An 18,372-nucleotide genomic window follows, 5' to 3' on the forward strand; every position below is an offset into this window, starting at 1 on the left:
CTTGTCCAAGCTACAAGACAAAGGTCAATGTGAGCCACTTTCAACGCCGGGCAGTGGGGAGCGGTGTGCGTGGGCACGTCCCCGTCCCCAGGGCGGCACACGGAGGGCCCCCACACAGGTGGGGACGGCTCAGCCGGGCATTTCCCAGCACCGCCAGCAGCTGCTTCACTTAGAAACACCGTGTGCTCTGCGGTTTTGGAAAGTCGCTTTTCTCGCCCAGAGGGAGAACCGGGGTATCGGTTCTCAAAACCCGCACAAAGAAATCCACTGGGTCGTGCTTCCTGCCTGCGCTGCCGGGGGCTGCCCCAGCCCCCCCACTGCCTGAGAACTGCCAGGCTGCTTTGGATGCCAAACCTGCAGGATTTTCAGGCCCGGTTGAAATATTTTAGCGTCATTTGGTGCAGGGGGAGGAGCCGTCTTAAATCTACAGCTCCCTGCCCGGTTGACGCTTTCTCTCCCTATTACAGCCCAGGCTGCCGCCGCACATTTTTCCTTCAGTTTCTTCAACGTGAGAGCTCCCTGCCCTACTTTTCTCAGCAAATAAAGCTCCACATCCGTTTGCTTTTTGCTGCTACAAAACCCTGGCAGCTCCGGGGCTGGAGTCTAACTGAAATGCTCATTTCAGGTGCTTTGCAGAGGTCCAGCGCTCAGCTCCGGCAGCCTGGGAGCAATGAATCACTTGGGCGGCGTGGGCTGGGAGATGCGGTGCATGCGTGGGCGAGCGAGCAAGCTCGAAGGGAAGCAGCTCACCGAGCCAGACCGATTAGAGGCACCAGGTTCTTGGAAGCGCTGCGAGCTGCTGCAGGCAGAAGAGGTGCAGCTCCCCCCGAAAGACCACCGGTATTCAGCCTGAGCCTGTTTTCCTTGCTGTTCTGGCTCTATTGCACTGCAGCCCCCACCAGTCTTAACTCTATATAACTTGGAGCAGTTGTACTTCCTAGCAAGGGGTGGGATTCCTGTGGGGTTCAAAAGTCCCCTCACCTTCCCTGAGAGGCACGGTGACAACCCTGGGGACAATTTCCTAAGCAAAACTCCCAGCCCTGGGTAGTGACTGTGTTACTGCAAGACTGCAGCTTCCCAGGAAGGGAGATGTGAACCACCGTGCCTGCAGACCCATACCCAGAGCCCAGCCAAACAAGCCCACCCTGCCCAGTGTCCTGTGCAGAGCCCTCTTGTCACCTCCTCTGCACCGTGGGGCCAGGGGACAAGGTTGCCTGAGACTGGGGAAGGGGTCCTGGTGTGCCTCCAGCATTGAAACAGCTCCAGCGTGGCCATCCCCATCCCTGGAGCCAGGGAAGAGGGACACAACCTGGGAAGCTGGAAGGGAGCGAAAGGCGCTGTGGAACACAGCGGAAAATGGAGATGTGCCTCGGGTCTCTCTTGCTCGGGTCCGTCCCCGGCAGCTTCACCCCAGCTCAGCACCAGGCTCCAGCCCCGCTCCACAAAGCCGTGCTGCCACCCCGTGGCACTCGCAGGGGGAGGCTTCGAGGGCTGGGCCTGGCCAGGGGCGTTCATCATCTCCTGCATCCTTCCAACCTGGCTGGAGCCAAAACCTCACTCCCCAAACCCATCTCCCTCCAGCCAGAGGAAAAGCTGCCCACCTCATCCGCCTCGACCCTTTTAATTCTGAACCTCGTCAGCTCTTGTCAACCTCACACGGCTGCCCAGGCAGCGCTGGCCGCAGCTTTCCTGTGCCATTCTTCAGGGGATGAAGGCACCCCAGGGGGATCCCAGCTCACCCCGTGCCTCTCACGGCACAGCTGGTCTGAAATTGCCCTCCAGGGCCCAGAGGTGCATGTCCAAACTGTCCAAACCTGAGCATCCTTGCGGAGTCATGCCCTGGGCTGCCAGGACAGTCACACATCTCTCCCACAGACCTGACCTACTGGGCGTTTCCAAGGTGCACCTCCTGCCCAGTCTCTGCAACCGAGCAAGCCTGCAGGATAATTATCAGGTAACTCCAGTGCTTTGGATGCTCCCCAGGGATGTGTGAAAATCACGGTCAACTCCCTCCTCTGCCTGAGGACGTGAGCCTGCAGCTCCATCTTGCCAAGAGGAGGCTGTAACCACCAGGCCAGGGGCTGTAGCACACTCAGCTCTTCCCACAAAAGGCAATAGGTGTCAGCTGGAGCCCAGCACCCACCACCAACTTCACTTGGTCCTGGTCTGCACCGAGCAAATACTCTTGACTTCAGCATCGTGTCTGCAAGTCCCCAAGAGATACATGGTTTAAGCTTTTTCCACGTTGTTATGTCCTGACTAGTGCTACGGCCCCCACATAGCCCCCGCTGGGCTCACAGCAGTCTTCTCTGGACATCAGCTCCAAAACCCCGCAGGAAGCCACGCTCTGGCTGGCCCGTAGTGCTTGGGACTCTTTCGGGGCCCAGCTCTACAAAGCAGAGCAGGACAGAGCACATCACCTCCGGGCCCCGGACAGTATCACTCACCAGCAGCGACACGTTCCCTTCGCTGCAGCCACCTTCATCCCAGATTGAATGCAGTTTTCAGCCTGTATTGGTTTTCTACTATTTGTCTACAGAAAATAATAATTGAGCTTTCCAGCTACAGGATTATGTCAAAAAAAAAAAAAATGCTTATTTCACAGTTACTGATCTAGGACTCTGCCCTTGGAGAAGCCACCCTTGTGATCGGTAGCTGCTGCTGAGCTAGAACAAACCAAATTAAGCAGGAGCCATCAGCTAAGGAGACCAAGTTTCTCAGGAGCCCGTGCAATGCAGACACTAGCCAAGCTGACACTCAAACCAGCCAACCAGCTACAAATATGAGGCTGGATGCATGTTTCCACTCCTGCTTGTGCATCCCTCCCCTCTGCAAGGCCCACTGCTGCCTCCCAACCACACCAGCAACGGGCTCATCTCGCTCCATCTGCCCTGGGGGCCAGCAGTGGCCAGCTGCAGGTCCTTCAAGCCAGCCCCCACATCCCTTGTACAGGGCAGGCCCAGGGCACCATGGCCTCCAGATAACTACCTCTGCGTGAAATACTTACCATCTTACCTATTCCATCCAGCCACAAAGGTGAGGCACAAATCACTTGTCTGCTTATTCCTGCAGCGAAGGCCACCACAGTTCAGGATCTCCCTCTCCAGGTAGGAATGTGGCCCAGGGTGTAAGAAGCGATGGTGGTCCCAGGCTCCTGACAGTCTGGCGGGCAGGGGGCCGAGTGCCCTGGCCACACCACCAGCTCCCTGCGGCGGGAGAAACTCATGACTGAGTAGAGAGATGGACTCAACTCTGACCAGGCAGTATGTTTTATTGAAGTATTTACACAGCTACATCCCAGCTCTCCTCTTTTCTACACCAGCTGTAAAAAAGCTTGTGCATCACCGCTGAACCCCACTTTCCCAGACCCACTCACACCCTCCCCCCCTTGTCAAGGCTCAAAAGAATGTCTGTGGTCTGTGTGGCCAGACCATCGTACGGCAGAGTCCAGAGGTATTGAGCGAGAAGAGCCGAGCCAGAAAGCTCCCTCTGAGTCTGGGCTGGCTTTCCCACATGCTAAAGCAAAAAGGTTTCAGAGCAGAGCCCTGCGTGCCCGCTGCCTCTCTGAATGCAGCACCAGGGAAGCCTGCGGGCAGCACAAGAGCCCCTTAGGTTTTTATAGCTGTGTCTCGGGACTTGTAAGCCACGCCACGGCTCTTCAGCTCTCGGACGATCCCTGCAGCAAGGAGACAAACACATTTCAGTATTCTCTAGGGATAAGGAGTCCTGGAAAAATCTGGTTGCTCTGTTATGTAGCCTTCATTGCAGAGATCGGGAACTGGACAATCATCATCTTCATTTCTTCTAATAGAACTGTTAAGTGTTCCCTCTTCTAGTTTAAATGCCTAGATAGAGCTCCCAAACATCAACTCTTGCTTCGCCTTGGGAAAGAACCAGGTAGATTTTTTAATTTACATTATTTCCTATCTGAAAACGCTTGAATATTAGGACTGTACTGAACCCGTCAAGCTCTTAAGGGTATTTCTTAAATCTTTCAGTCCCTTCTGTGGCCTGCTGGCATGTCCCACTTTCTCACTAGCCCCCTTAAGCACAGGGACAGCAGAAGAGCACCACGGGGTTCAGCACGGCTCTCACCAGCGCCGCGCATCAAGGGGCAGCCAAATGGCAGCCTGCACGGCCCAGGAGTGCAGCCTGCTGGTTACCCGCTCCCCGCTCCTCTCGCTCCTCCCCGTGACGCGACGCGACGCGAGGATGGGCTGAGCGAGGCCGAAGACAGCACCTCCCGCCTGTCCTCCCTCCGCCTGCTGCCCTGTGCTCCTGCCCGCAGCTGCATCGAGCTCACGCCACCATCCGCTGCACTCCAGTTATTTCAGATGTGCCCAAAGCTGCGGCGGCAGGCCCCGGCTCTAAGCCTCGTGATGTTCCAGCTCCTTCCCAACGCAGACGGCAGAGCTCAGGTCAGAAGTAAGGAGCCTGGGATTCCAGACACAAGCAGAGCTTTCACCCTGGGGGATACGGGACTGCAGCACTCCCGGGTTAGGAGTCTGCTCTGGGGCCACGTACAGGGCAGAGGCTCTTGGCTAGACAGATCATGCAGTTTCTGCATTACAGAGATAAGGCCAACCCTCTACTCCCTTCACTCTGTTTATAAACACACAAAACCCATCTTAATGCAAGCACTCAGCACGGTATGATGACAGAAATGGGTATCTGCTCACTGAGACTGCCGTAACAACACTCCATTCTGCAAAACTCTTTTCTGTGGGCAAACCTTCATGTTTCCCCGTAGCTGAACAGTTTGAAATGTGCCCACTTTCTGGAGTCGCCCTTTAATCAGAGTTTATGTCTCTGATAACCTGTCTGGTGTCACATGTTTTAGTCAGCAGCATCTTCAATATCAACTTCTGGCAGGCACAGTGGTGAATGACGGCAGGTAGAAAAGCATTCTGCAGAACCCCGAAAAATCCCTTCACCCACACGGCGTGTACACTGTTCACAATACACAGCGTTCACTGAACCCCCGAATCCCGATTTCATCACACAGGTACAGCACAACGCGCCTCTCTGTCACCTCAGAGGTGGCTACAGCCCCAACACCTAATGTACAGAATAATCCCTCAGCTGCCACCTGTGCAGGAGCCTCCCCTTAACACAAACCTTGGGGCAGGCGGCCGGTCACAGACACTGCGTAGACGCCCGGCTTGAAATTACCTGGGGGAAAGAAAACACTGAGTTACCCCACAGGGCAGCAGCCGGGCAGGCAAGCATCCCCACCAGCCCCGGCAGGAACCCCCACTGCCCCAGAGAAGGGTTTGCTGGAGAAAAAGGCGCCTCCAGCTCCCACATCGGCTAGGAAAAAAAACCCACTCACTGATCCGCTGCCACTTGGAGACCCAGCTGTCCTCAGGGCTCATCATCGCGATGATCCTGCGGGAGGGACGGGAGTGAGGGGACATGTCCCGGCCGGGTGCCACCACGGTGTCCCCTCGGCACCCCGGGGGACGCAGCCGGCCGGGGCCCCACTCACCCGTCGAAGGAGGAGCTGGTGCAGTCGTAGACCATCTCCCGGTTGCCCTTCATCTGCAGGTAGGCATCGCAGTTGTCGCAGCCGTCGTACTCGAACTGGTCAATGGTCTGGGGGGGGGGGGGGGGGGGGGGAAAGAGGCGTCAGCGCGGGGCCCAGCCGGGAGCGGGGAGGCCGCAAGGGCGGGGAGAGCCGGGCCGGGCCGGGCCGGCGGGAGCCAGGGGGAAGGCGGGGAAGCGCCCGCAGGCCGAGGGAGGCCGGAGCCAGGCGGGAGGCTGGGGAGAGGGGCCCGGGCCGGGCGGAGAGAGACCCAGGGCGGGGAGCGGCGCCGGTCGCACCTTGACGAGGGAGCAGAGCAGGCAGGCGCGGAGGTGCCGCAGGTCCTTGGGGACGGTCTCCAGCGCCATCCCGCCGCCGCCGCTTCCGCCGCGCAGGCGCAGAGCGGGGCGGAGCGGGGCGGGGCGGAGCGGGGCGGGGCGGAGCGGGGCGGGGCGGGGCGGAGCGGGGCGGGGCGGGGCGGGGCGGGGCGGGGCGGAGCGGGGCGGGGCGGGGCGGAGCGGGGCGGGGCGGGGCGGGGCGGAGCGGGGCGGGGCGGAGCGGGGCGGGGCGGGGCCGGCAGCGCGGCCCGGGCGGGCTCCGCGGCCCCGGTGACGGGCAGCGCCGCCCCGCGGGCCCCGGCGCGGCCTCCCGGGGCAGCGGGCCCGGCCGCAGCCGCGCTCCCCGCCGCCTCCGCGCGGTTTATTTCCGCGGCGCCGGGCGGAGGCGGCTGCGGCAGCGCGGCCCCGGCGGCTCGGTACAAAGAACAAAACCAGGCGAGCAGACAGGGTACATGGATAAATATATTAGTAAATAAATATATTTCTGAGCACATCAGCATATTCACACATCTTTGTTTCTATCGGACATAAATACACAGTTTTGCATTTATATAAAACGTAGTCTTTTTTTTTTTTTTTTTTTTTCTGGGGGGGGTGTGTGTGTGTGTCATAATTTATTCCCAAGCCCCAAGAGCCAGGACAGACTCAGAAAAACAAAACAAAACAAAACAAAAACCAACAACAAAAAAAACCAAACCTATATTCACATTTCAAAAGGATCTGAACATTACAAAAGGGAGAGCAGAGGATCTGTGCAGGAGGTCCGGCCAGCCCGGCCCGCAGTACCCATCTTGGTGGGGGGAGAGGTCCTGGGAAGGTGAAGGGCTGGTGATGTGGTTTTGGATAGAAGGAGTTTGGGATGCTCTGGCCTCCATCCGTTTACAGCTGGGACTTTGGATGCAATGAAGGAAAATTAGCTCCGCTTCACTGCGGTGATGCTGAAGAAACTCGGTGATGGAGCCCAAGGGTACTGAGCACTCAAAAGCATCACCCAGAAGCAAGAGGTGCAGGAACTGAGATGAGCTGTTCCCCGTTTTCTCAGATAGTGCTTCTTCCCTTCCAGGCAGCCAAGGATGGTAGTCCATCTACTGAAGAGGATCTTAAAAACCACCTTCCTGGAGAGTTCTTCCCTCTCCTCCCACCTGAGAACCCACCAAGGCAGACCTGCACACTCTCACTCAGCTCAGCAACCCCCGGGGAGGGGGCCCAGCATTGAGGATGGCTGTTTTCTAAATGAAAAGGAGCAGCAACATAACATCAGGAAAAGAAAACACTTTAAAGCAGGCATTGCCCTGCACAGCTGGTAATACTGCAATAGGGAGTGGAAGGGGTGCGTTAGTGCTGACCACTTTCTCCAAGAAGCTTGAGGCTTGCTGCAGATTCAGAGCCCTCCTTTTTTTTAAAGATGAGGAGGGAAAGAGAGGAGGACTTTTAGACTGCAGACTAGACGCTCGTTCCTTTGAGGCAGCGAAATGCATCCCTGGAGGCTCTCAGACGCCTTGATTCCTAAAGAAACCAGGGGGGGAACCTGGACTTCATGACCCTCCCCTCTGTAAAGTCATCTGAGCATTCCAGGATGGTCAAAGATGTAGGGATCTGGTTGAGACAAGCCATGGACCACGCGCACAAGAAGTTGAACAGGGGGAATTTAGACATGCTCCTGGGTTTTTTTCCTCTAGTTTAAGACTAACTTCCCTGTATGGGAGAAAACATCTGAGCTTATGTCTTCTGCTTGCTCTGTAGGACAAGGAAGAAGAGTCTGGAGAGGTTAAAATATAATTCTGCTGGTTTCTTTGATGAAAGAAATTCAGCTCTTCTCTAGACGGAAAGGTCCTGCAATGGCCACAAGAGACAAGAAATGAACGCTAGCAAGGGAATAATGTTTTGTTTAGAACAGAGCTATTGGCTGACTTTTACTACCATCACTTGAATGTCAATGACTGATTAGCAGCTGGGACAAAGATGCCTTTTTTGAAGGCAGCAAACCCTGTAAAAACTTTTCCTCAACAATGAAGGCAGGCTGAGGCAGGATTATCCTGAACTGGGACTACATAACCAGTGCACTCTCTTGAACTAGAGAATAAGCTGCTGCTTAAAAGGAAGACACAGAAAGCTTACTGAGCACTGAACAGATGGGGGAAGTCTGCCCCTACACCAGGTTTCAAATTGTCAGGAGTTACCTTCAGCTCCAGTGTTGTATCCTCACCAATGCTTCAATAGCATTAACTCTAGAAACACTTGGTGCAATATAGATGTGCACTTAATGTGGGAATCTGGCTAATTCTTTGGCCTGAATGATCATGTGGAGCAGTGAACTCTACAGCCTATTTCCCTGCTGTATGAAAACTGTTTGGGTTCTATGTTTTGAATGTGACAGGTTTATTTTACTCGAACGTCCCTAAATCATGAGATGTAGGAAATAAGAACTAGTGACATTCAAAAAAAAAAAAAAAAACAAAACTCAAAAATGGGAGTGAAAAAAAGTAATAAACTGAGAGCCTAGCAATTCTCAAGTTTTATCTCTCTACCATCAGAAAGTTAGAAAAGGCAGAAGGGTATTTTGAAAAATTCCTTCGCAGGGTCATTTCCAGTGTCTCAGAAATATGAAGATAAGGCTAGGTGACGGATGGGGCTCTGCTCTGCATTATGGATGCTTTTGCTGGGAATTTCTGCTGTGTCTTGGGGCAATGAGAGAGGAAGGAGAGAAGCAGGAGCCATGGAACTCAAGGATTTTCCATGACTCCTGTGATGGGGGCATCTCAGGTTTGAAATACGCTCAACAAATGAACTGATTTTAACAGGGCTGGCCATCACACCTATATTGAGGGTAGGCAGAGCAGTTAGAGGATGAGTGAGAGACTTGTTCACATTGCCAGATGAGAGGGTGGATTCCTTGCAATGGAAAGAGTCTGACCCAGCTCCTTCCCAGAAATGCTGATATTGTCTCTGTGTCTTCACCTCTCCTGCTGCTGGCAAAATGCAGCAAATGGCTGAGATGGCATCAACTGAGGGATAGTGAAGTGATCAAAAGTGGTGAGAGCTGTTGGTTTTCAGTGAGGTCAGAAGCAGCACCTTGCAGGGCAGATCTGTGAGTGGTGAGATGGAGAATAGCTTGTTCCTGTGTCTGAAATAAGAGTGGAAAAGTTAAATGAAGAAGTCTGGCTTTTGACCTAAGTGAGGAAATTAAGTCAGGAGCTACCAGGCCACAGAAAGTAATTTCTGCAGCTTTTGGTCTTGCAGGCTTGTTTATTTTTGAAGTGTTTAGCAAAACCTTCTGTGGCATGAACATGCCAAAATAGCAGCTTGCACTCACTCCACAAACTCTCCAGACGGTGACTCCCAAGACCGGTCTCTGAACGAGCCAGCCCATGCAGGTAGATGCCACGGGATGAAGATGGGCCATCTGTGCCTTCAAAGGAGAAGGGGACCTGGAGAACACGGCTCTGTGTTTGTGTGACCATCGCAACGTGGGAACGTGTGAGGAGACCACAAGTGTCACATTGCTTATTTTCAGTCTGCACCTTGGCGTGGGCCATGCAGGTCAGGGCTGGTTATCACACATTGCCTGGGCAGAGAGCAAAATGTGAGCTCCTCTACGGCTGGTATGCTGAACATCTTTGTCCATTCCAGCTCTCCAGTAAGCAAACAGACCAGTGTTTTATTAAACTGAGTGCTCATGGACATCCTGGACCTCCTCTTCAGATCCTACATTCAAAGAAAAAGGAAAAAGTGTCAGCTACAAGTAGCTGAACATTCCTGGACTCTGCAGGTGCTGGGGCCTTGACCCTGCAATACAGAGAACAGATGCTGCAGTTAAAGCCACTAAGTTTCTCCCAGTATTTTGGAAGGACTTTTCTGGCCACCCCCACCCCCCACCCCCCACCCCCAATCAGTTTATTCCTCTAAGTTAAAGCACAGTAAAACAGAAAGATAAGACATCAAGCTACTCTTTAAATATTTCAGAAGATACAGGCTAAGGGCATGGTGCCCTGCAGGATTCACATTGCTACTAGATGTTTGCTTTTCAGGCTTTTTGATGTTTGCTCTTTGAGGAAAATCTGTACAGCCATTTAAAAAATTATTAGAGACAGAAAATAACACTGATTCATATTCACACAGTGCCATGGCAGCACCTTTCAGGGACAGGGGACAACAACAGAAACTACAGACAACAAAAGCAGACTGCAAGTGATGTGTGCATGCAAGAAAAGGATTGCACATGCGTTTCATGGTGTTCAAGAGGTCACACAAATTGCTCCTGAGTCCCAAACAAGCCAAACCCAACGAGTGGTAGTTGGCCACAAATGCCAGTCCCTCATGCCCGGCTAGCAAGGACTGCAGCTCATGCTCTTCACCAAGCCCTTCTGCCTGGTGAATTATTGACAGGCAAGTGCTGAGTAGTTTACTTGGAAACATTCAACATAAGGGCTGCCTAGAAATGGTGCACCCTGAGTTACAGTGTCAGATAGTCCCTTTCTCTCTGGCTGAGTGCTGATGCACACACCATGGTCCTTTCCCAAATGTCTCTCAAGTCTGCCCAGAGCTCTCACACAAGCTCAGCACAGCCCAGTGAAGGCATACATGCATAATTTTACACATCTCCCTCTTCCTGAATGTTCATGAAATCAAAAGGAAACAAATGCCCATATATATATTCAGAGAGAGCAATTCTAAACAACTTTTCAAAACAGCCACAACAAATTCTTGTTTGTTATAAATCACCAGCTGTAGGAACAGGACCTCTGAAAATTATGGGAAGAAAACAAGTAAGATTCTGCTTTGAAAATGTAGCTAGTTGACGTGGGAAAATTAATGCACAGACAGTGTTATACATATACATATGTGTGCAGGCATGGCCAAAGGACCAGAAGACAGAGTTTGAGTGTATCTGGCATTTGTGATTTCTGTCACCGGTACGTTGCATAAGCCATTGCCAACTGCTTCTCATGTACACCAGCTTATGTGCAACGCAAAAGAAACTGTACAGCTTCGATCACTCTGTGATCAGTCAGATGCCCCAAGTCTCAAATAGCATTATTAAAACATTTTCTGAAAATAGTGCCTGTGTGAATGTCCTCTGTTACACAAACAGAAAGGAAGATTAAAAAAAGGTCTTGAACTGGGAGAGGTGGTAGAGCCTCAGCTGCTGAACTGGCCGTCGAGACCCACACAGGGCAACGACCTGAAGGAGCACACCTTGGTGCTACACAGAAATCACGGTCTTTGGGTATTAGGTTTTAATGGTGGTCTTTTTCTGCCCTATAATTCCTTTCCCCCTCTCTAGTAAAGATCAAAGACATGACATGAAAGGGAATGGCTAAAAGGATGAGCAGGAGATGGAGGAGAGAGGGAGGATGCTGACGGCGTGCTGCAGGAGGAAAGATTTCCCAGAGAGAAAAATCAAGACATTTCATCAGCCTGTGCTGGGAGTAATCTGGCTGTTCTGGGACAAGATCCGTGTGTGCTGGGGTGGTTTAGGAAGCCATCTAGCTGTAATACACTGCTAGTTGTCTGACTTCTCTTAAAAGGATCCATTCAGCATTGCTTGAGGATTGATTCTTCAGTGAAACAACTAGGTATAGTCTCCCAGGCAAGAGAGGTAGGGATGTATCTTTATGCAAACCCCACCAAAAAAAGCTGGTGGAGGTGCTCAGGGAAGCTGCATAAACTCCAAGGCCATGCAAGCTTCTTTGGGGATCATCTGCAGTGCCCTGGTGATGGCTGCGGGCAGCGTTATTCCCTGCGATGCCGGTGCATGGCACTGCCAGCACAAGTGGAGCTTCTCCTGGGGCTGTGGACCAAGATTCAGCCTCACCTTGCTGCTGGGTGAGGTAAGCACACACCTGGAGGGTGCTGCATCCCACAGGAGCACTGTCAGCTTCTGGAAACCCTGGTTTAGGGACTTCCTGAGCCAAAGAGGGTATTTGCATCTCTGCATTTGATAGCTCTTGATCTAGGCTCTTGAACCCATTTTACTTCTGGCACCTACATCCTCTGGCAATGAGCACCAGTTTCACTACACACCGTGTGTTACCTTATTGGGTGTTTTAAAGCTTCTGGTTCCCATTTGATGCCATCACTTGTTTTGTTATGAGCACCAGCGAGTCTCCCTTATCTGCCTTCTCCCCTGCTCTCCTGATTTCACATCTTCTCTTTCATATCCTCTGCTAAACATCTTTTTCCCACAATAAAGTCTCTATATTCTTTCTGCTTTCTCAGAGAAACCTCATCGCTGTGACTGTGCTTGATACCTTTCTGTACTTCTCCCAGGTCTGCTATATCCTTTTTTGAGAAGCAGTGATCAGTGGTGGATGCTGGCTACGAAAGCACCACAGACTTACACAGCTGCATAATGGCACTTTCTGCTTGTCTCTCATTTGGTCCCTGGTAGCTCCTAATAATAATTTAAATACTTAGAAGCGGTTCTGCTCGTGTCTGGCATTTTGTGCTACTTACATGGGATTTCATCCACCAGACTATTGCCCGATAACTCCGCAACAGGAGATCCTTCTGTAACACTCTGTAACCAGTTTTAAAGCTGACAATACTGAAGGATTTTGACTTTTATAAACTTTGCTATCTCCCCTCTTCATCCAGAATATGAGCTTGCTGAAAGGTGCAGACAGTTGAAGAACTCCACTTGCCTCCTTCTCCAAGTAACTTTCCTCCATTAAGACTGATCTGCACTTTGTCTCCTATTTTTTAGTGAGTTATTTACCTATAAGAGCACCTTCCCTTTTATCCTTTGAGAGCTTCATTCCCCTAAGAGATTTGCGAGGTGTTATCTCTCTCTACAAAAGTAGTATTGCCTCCTCCCCTGGTTTTCACATTTAGCCATGTGCCTGCAAGTCAGACCCTGTATTTGAATTTTTAACAATTTGCTTGGCAGGAAAGTCAGGCTCATCGTTCTGTAGCTTCAGCTATTTCAGGCTGATGTTGCCCTCAGCTCTTCCTCTGGCTCTGAGCATGGGTAGCAGATTGCAGTCCACGTTTGTGATTTAGCAGTTTTGTGCTTGTGCCCCTGCATGATGCCCAAGTGAGTGATCTGTAGCCCTGGCAATTTGTTACCATCCACTTTACTGATACGTTTCAGAAACATTCAAACTGATTATTTGATTTATGAGGGATCCTCTACTCCATGCCCTGCATGAAGATGTGCCAGGGTGAGAACCTCCTCAAGCACTTCTACACTGATCACTAATGCAATAAATTCAGTTTGCTCTTCTGCTATGCAGTTACAGCCCTTGAACATCCCTCTTAGACCTGCATTACTCCCTGGACCTGCAGGGCCTCTGGCAGCCTTCTTCCTTCTGATGGAGTTGAAAATGTTTGCATTAATAGTCTCTTTCTTTTTCACAAGTTGTTCATAGAAATCTTTCCTGGCCTGCTCACCATGGCTCTGCATTTAGCTTTGCATCCAACTCTTTTCGGATTTGTCTAGCCACACCTTTGCTTTGGAAGAACAGCTTCTCGCTTCTAATTGCCCTCTCTACTCTGCTGCTTGGCCAGCCCTTTTCTGGGGCTTTAAATGATCCCTGTGCCCAAAAGCATCTTATTCTTTTGACTGCTTCTTTTAGTATTATTTGAAGAAGATTCTCATGTATATGTAGGCTCCTCTTTTGCAGTCTGTGCTAATGCAGTGTATTATAACCCTAATACCATACTCCTCCTACTTAGGTGCAATTGGGGATTTTTGTGTTACTTGTCATTGGACTTTACACTCTCCTTAATGCATAGTGTCTCTCCCATGACACCAAAAGAGACACACTCTTCTCCTCTCTGTAATTTCACCTAGGAATTACAGGGTCGCACATTTTGTTGTTGGTTTGTTTGTTTTTTGTTTTTGTTGTTTTTTTTTTTTAAACTGGGTTTCTAAAAAGTTTATGTCAAAACTTTAAAGCTGGGCTTTCTAATTCATCCACTTATATTTTTAGCCTTACAACATTTATCTAGAGGCATGTATGCATTTCTCCTTGGTCTCCTTATCTATTTTTTGTGTCCCGCTTACATGGGACTGTCTATTGAGAGTGTTCTTTGCTCTCTTTACTCGTTCTCTATTGATTTATGTCCAGTCCCTTTCCAAGATAAAGAACTGATAAGTTATGTTGTCAACCAACACGTTTTCAGCCTGATGGCTTTTCTGCATAAGCCTTGTCTGAGCTCCAGCTTTCTTCAATGTCCTCAGTTCCTAATAAAGTTAAATCCTTTATTTCTATGTATTTTCTCAATCTCACAGGGAGATTCTGACTCTGGTCCTGAAAGTATCCACAGAAGCTACTGCAAATAGTCACACTGCTTTCATACACACTGGTCCTTCTAGCTCCCAGTAAAGGGAGGTAAGAGGCAGCGAGGGCTGTGTGTGCTTGGCAAAGCACGCTGGCACTGGCTCTGGGTGGGTGTCAGAGAGCCTTCCCCCATCACGCTGTCAGGAGGCGGGCACAGATCCGGGCTGCTGGGACCACCTTACGGACAGACATCACAGCATGGACCCCTGCAACGCCCTGGACACTGCAGCACCCAGTGCCCCGCGTTAGGTGCACAGACTCCAACTCTGGTGCCCTGTGGAGTCCTCCCAGTTTCATTTGGAAATGGGAGCTCAAAGCACCTCCTGAGCAGCCTGCCCTCATGCCAGGAGGGCTCTCTCCATGTGGAGGTCCCTTGCTGTGATCCTGGGAGGGCTGTGTCTTGGCAATATTGCTGCCCACTGCCTCCGACTCAGGGGACATCAGCACTCAGAGCTACCTGCAAACCAGAGGGACATCTCTACACTGCTGCCTCCTTATCTCTTGAAATGGTAGCATCCCTCCGGGGCCTTTGAAGAACCTCTCGTATCACCTATCTGCAGTGTCAGGCACTTCTGTGCCTGGGAAAAAAATAAATCTGTTCCTGGGAGTCTGGGAGCCCAGAGTGCCGCAGGCAGCCAGCACCGTGCCCCATCCAGCCTCTCCCCCTTCCCTGCTGCCTGGGTGTGGTGTAGGGCTGGATAGACAAGAGTGGGGAGGAAGTTATTATCTCTGCAGCACAATGGGCATGGTGAGTCATGAGTTTAAGGCCAGCATTTTAACAGAAATTAGGCGGCTAGATCTGTTTTTGGTACCTAAATCAAAACGATTTGCCTGAGGACCTGCAATGAGTCAGTGGCAGGGCGAGGAAGGGAGCCAGGCTCTGCCCGGAGCCAGCACCTGCCCATGCTGACTCGCAGGTTGCTGTATTCAGAGGAACCTGAGAGAGCAGACCTGGAAGCTAAACTCAGTTAGGTTCTTTCAAACAGCACCATCTCAAACACATCTTCCCTCTCTCAGTGAGAGACGTACAGCAGTTAGGCAAAGGGCCAAACTTTAACTACGTCTGTTTTCCAAAAGACACTAAAAAGTGATTCCCATGCAACAGAGGAAGGTGAGAAACAAGGGAAGGGATGTGCAAATCCATAAACTCATTTTGTCCACTCTACTACCACTGGTCAGTTAGCTGGGGTTGACTAAAACAACTAGAGCCCAATAAGCCTTAAGGATAATGACTTTGCCAGTAAGACATCAAGACTGATGTAAGGACACTGAGAAATGTGGTCCCACCTCTTCCTTTGTGAGATACTCCAGCTGCTAGAGATGTTTAGTTAGAAATAGCTACCTAATTTCTCATCTGTATTATTTTAAGACTGCAGGGTCTGGTGTACTCATTAACAGATTTGCTTATCATTCAAGCTATCATCTCCAGACAGGTGAGGTCTGAAATGCTTCTGTTGTCAGTGGTCCTGTAGGAAAGCCCATTGTGGAGGTGTCAGGTCTACTGGCAGCCAGAGCACCTTCAGTGAACTGCCCTCATTCACCGGCCCGCTGCGAGAAGAGGCAAACGCCAGACTTACCCTGACTACCCTGCTGAGACGGGCCGTGAAGGTGAAGACTCTGACTGTGCCTGGGGGTGCCCGTCCCTGAGAAATCAGCAGGAACCGTGCAGTTCCCCTCCCGTCCTGACAACCCCTCCTCCTGCTTTTTCAGCTCTGAGCCGGACTGCGGCACTAAACACTTCCAGAGCGGCCGAGAGCCCGAGCCGCAGGGCAGGGGAGCGCTTGGGATCAGGGGCTGGACTTCGGGCGAGCAGCGGTAGCCAGCGGGATGGCCGTGAGGAACGTGAGCGTCACAGGCTTTGGGCAAGGCTGAGTCCTCAGGCAGGAGAGTGGGGTCAGGCTCCAGGGGACACTTTCTTTTCCTTCGGTGATGACGGCTCTGTAAGCTGTGTCTCGGGGGCAGCGGGACAGGGGATGTGCCAGCTGCTCCTGATTGTCTGTTGGCACCTACACTGAAGTCCAACCTGTTTGGAGAAGTGGAAGGGGCATGAGGGGGCTCCCGGCCTTGCTGGGGACAGGCTGGCTGTCCTGCCGAAGCTGCCTCCTGTAGCCCAGCGCTGCTTTCCAGAGGCTGCTGACAGTGATGGCTTTTCTCAGTCCTCTTTTGTGTCCGAGGACCCTTGAAGCCAACCTTGGCCCCAGAGTACCGGGATTTGCGCTGCCCAGGCACCTGCCCGGCCGGCCCGGGTGGACATTCTGTGTCTCTTCTGTAGTGATGGTGCTGGTGGTGGTGGTAGTGGACGTGGCTGAGCACCTGGGGCTTGGCTGGAGCAGCACCCCCGGGCACCATCAGGTCCAAGGACCTTGGCCGTGTCTCCCTCAGCAGCCGCGGCTGCTCCTGGCTGTTGTCCATGGCAGGTCCCTCCAAGCTGCAGTACACGAAGGGGTCGTAGTCGCTGCTGAGGGAGCTGCGGAAAGTAGAGCAACTGCCGTGGATGCCCTGCAGACTGACGTCCGTGCAGTTCAACATGGAGTCACTGGAGGAACCATGGCAGGGCCCCGAGCTGGAGTCACTCCCTGGCCCGTCTGCCAGGTACCCGCTGTGGTCCGTGAGATAGCTCTCCCCAGAGCCACTGCTGTTGTGCTGGTGCCCGTGGCTGACCCCCCGGCGCAGGGCGGGTGCACGGTGCTGCTTCTGTGCCAGGGCTGCCTTGAGCCCCAGGCAGGGGGGCTGGGGCTGGAGAGAACAAGTCCTGTGGGGTGGCAGCGTCTGCCCGCACGCCGAGGGGTTGGGGTGCTGCTGGCCCAGCAAGCCTGGGGCCAGGGGGGACGGGTGGCCGCAGGCTAGCAGGGAGGTGGCTGGCCTGTAGGGCATGTAGTGGATGGTGCCAAAATCCAGCTGGGAGAGCTCTGGAGAGTGGAAGAAGGGGTTGCCATGGGCTGGCTCCGGGGGAAAGCTCCTGAGGTTCCTCTGAGGATACGCGTGTGGGAGGTGGTAAAGGGCATGTCCCGGGTGCTGGCGGAAAAGGTGGAGTCGCCGTCCAGGCTCCATGTCCCGGGGGGCTAGCCTGGAGCCAGGGGCTGTGGCCTGGTCCACCGAGTCTCTGGCTGCGGAGAGAGAAAGAAGCATCCAGCATACGTCCCACAGCCCCGCTGCAGTAGCCACAGCACCAGCGAGCCTCCACTGCACTCCCACTATGGTCCCACGTCCCACTCGTGCCCTGTAACCCCTCACTGCCACAACCAAACCACCTTGATGGTCCTGCACACTCAGCGCCCTCCCTGCTGCCCCGACCCTCAGATCCCACCTCCCTTTCCTGCAGGTCCCAGGACTGGAAACCCTTCCTCCTGGTGCGGGTCCCAGCCCAAGCCCAGCACCTCGCAGGGGCTCACACGCACAGGGACCCCTCTCGCTGCACACACTGCCCCGTACACCCACGTGCGCAGAGACACACGCTCCTGCTGATGCACCGACTGTGTGCATTGCCCAAGGGTGCATGGACCTCCTGGGCACAACCCCTGCAGCCAACCCCATCCCTGGCTGGGAAATGCTGCGTCTGAGCCCTACCAAGAATATTGAACATGCAAAGCGGACACGTGTGGTGTTGCTGCAGCCAGGGATCAACACACTCCCGGTGAAACTCATGGGAGCACGAGATGATCCGCAGTTCCTAGAGAGAGGTAGAGAGAAGAGGAGGAGCATGAGCAAGGAGAACTGTGGATGGGTCCTTCTTGATGGAAGCGAGCCCTGTAAGATGGGAAGATGTCTAACAGCGAGCGATTTGCAGCCCAGCTTTGCATGGAGGAGGCTGTGCAGCAGCTGGGAAGCTCTGGTCCTGCTTGCCGTGTCCAGCTCTGGGGTGTGAATGTCCAGAGAGGTGCTAGCCCTTAGGAATAGGGGGCTTTCAGGCTGAGTGCTTTGGAGAAGCAAAACCCACTTTTGTCCCGTTGGTTCAGCACGGACGTTTTACCCTACAGCAACAGTTGGAGACCTGTCTTCAGGGAATCTGAATCTGCAGGCAAGTGACTTCAGCAGGGGCAGGGCTTTTTTAGCCAAGGGGCAGGCAGACTTCCATCCATGCCAATCCTTTCCCAGCCCTCAGGAGTTGCTGTGGGAAACATCCCAAGGGCCTCTGACCCCTGTCAGACGGCTCAGCTCCCACCGCAGCTCCCACCTGACTGTGGCTGGGAAGCTCAGAGCCCTGGCTAACCAGCGGCCGTGCCCG

The 18,372-nt window shown here is 52.9% G+C and overlaps 2 protein-coding genes across 3 annotated transcripts in view; both read right to left on the reverse strand.

Moving 5' to 3' along the window:
• Positions 1–3,253: 3,253 nt before the first annotated feature.
• SUPT4H1 (SPT4 homolog, DSIF elongation factor subunit) lies at positions 3,254–5,962 on the reverse strand. Its single transcript, XM_042791845.1, has 5 exons — positions 5,824–5,962; positions 5,489–5,595; positions 5,333–5,388; positions 5,119–5,172; positions 3,254–3,676 (listed from the first exon to the last, which is right to left on the reverse strand). The coding sequence occupies exons 1-5, from the start codon at positions 5,890–5,892 to the stop codon at positions 3,609–3,611; spliced, it is 354 nt and encodes a 117-aa protein (XP_042647779.1). The 5' UTR covers positions 5,893–5,962; the 3' UTR covers positions 3,254–3,608.
• A 344-nt stretch (positions 5,963–6,306) lies between these two features.
• Positions 6,307–18,372, reverse strand: part of RNF43 (ring finger protein 43) — a 62,264-nt gene continuing 50,198 nt past the window's right edge. Inside the window, exons 8-11 of one of the 2 annotated variants that reach the window (XR_006165257.1) lie at positions 17,715–17,817; positions 15,725–17,254; positions 9,176–9,567; positions 6,307–8,986 (exon numbers count right to left, since the gene is read on the reverse strand). Coding sequence is in view for 1 of the 2 variants with exons in the window: in XM_042791847.1 (XP_042647781.1) it covers positions 9,524–9,567; positions 15,725–17,254; positions 17,715–17,817 (1,677 nt within the window). In the remaining variant the exon portion in view is untranslated. Of the gene's footprint in view, positions 9,568–15,724; positions 17,255–17,714; positions 17,818–18,372 lie in introns of both variants that reach the window. The other variant, XM_042791847.1, reaches the window with a different exon arrangement.

This window comes from Tyto alba, unplaced genomic scaffold (genome assembly GCF_018691265.1).
Source record: "Tyto alba isolate M040663 unplaced genomic scaffold, T.alba_DEE_v4.0 Super-Scaffold_19, whole genome shotgun sequence".
NCBI classification, from domain to species: domain Eukaryota; kingdom Metazoa; phylum Chordata; class Aves; order Strigiformes; family Tytonidae; genus Tyto; species Tyto alba.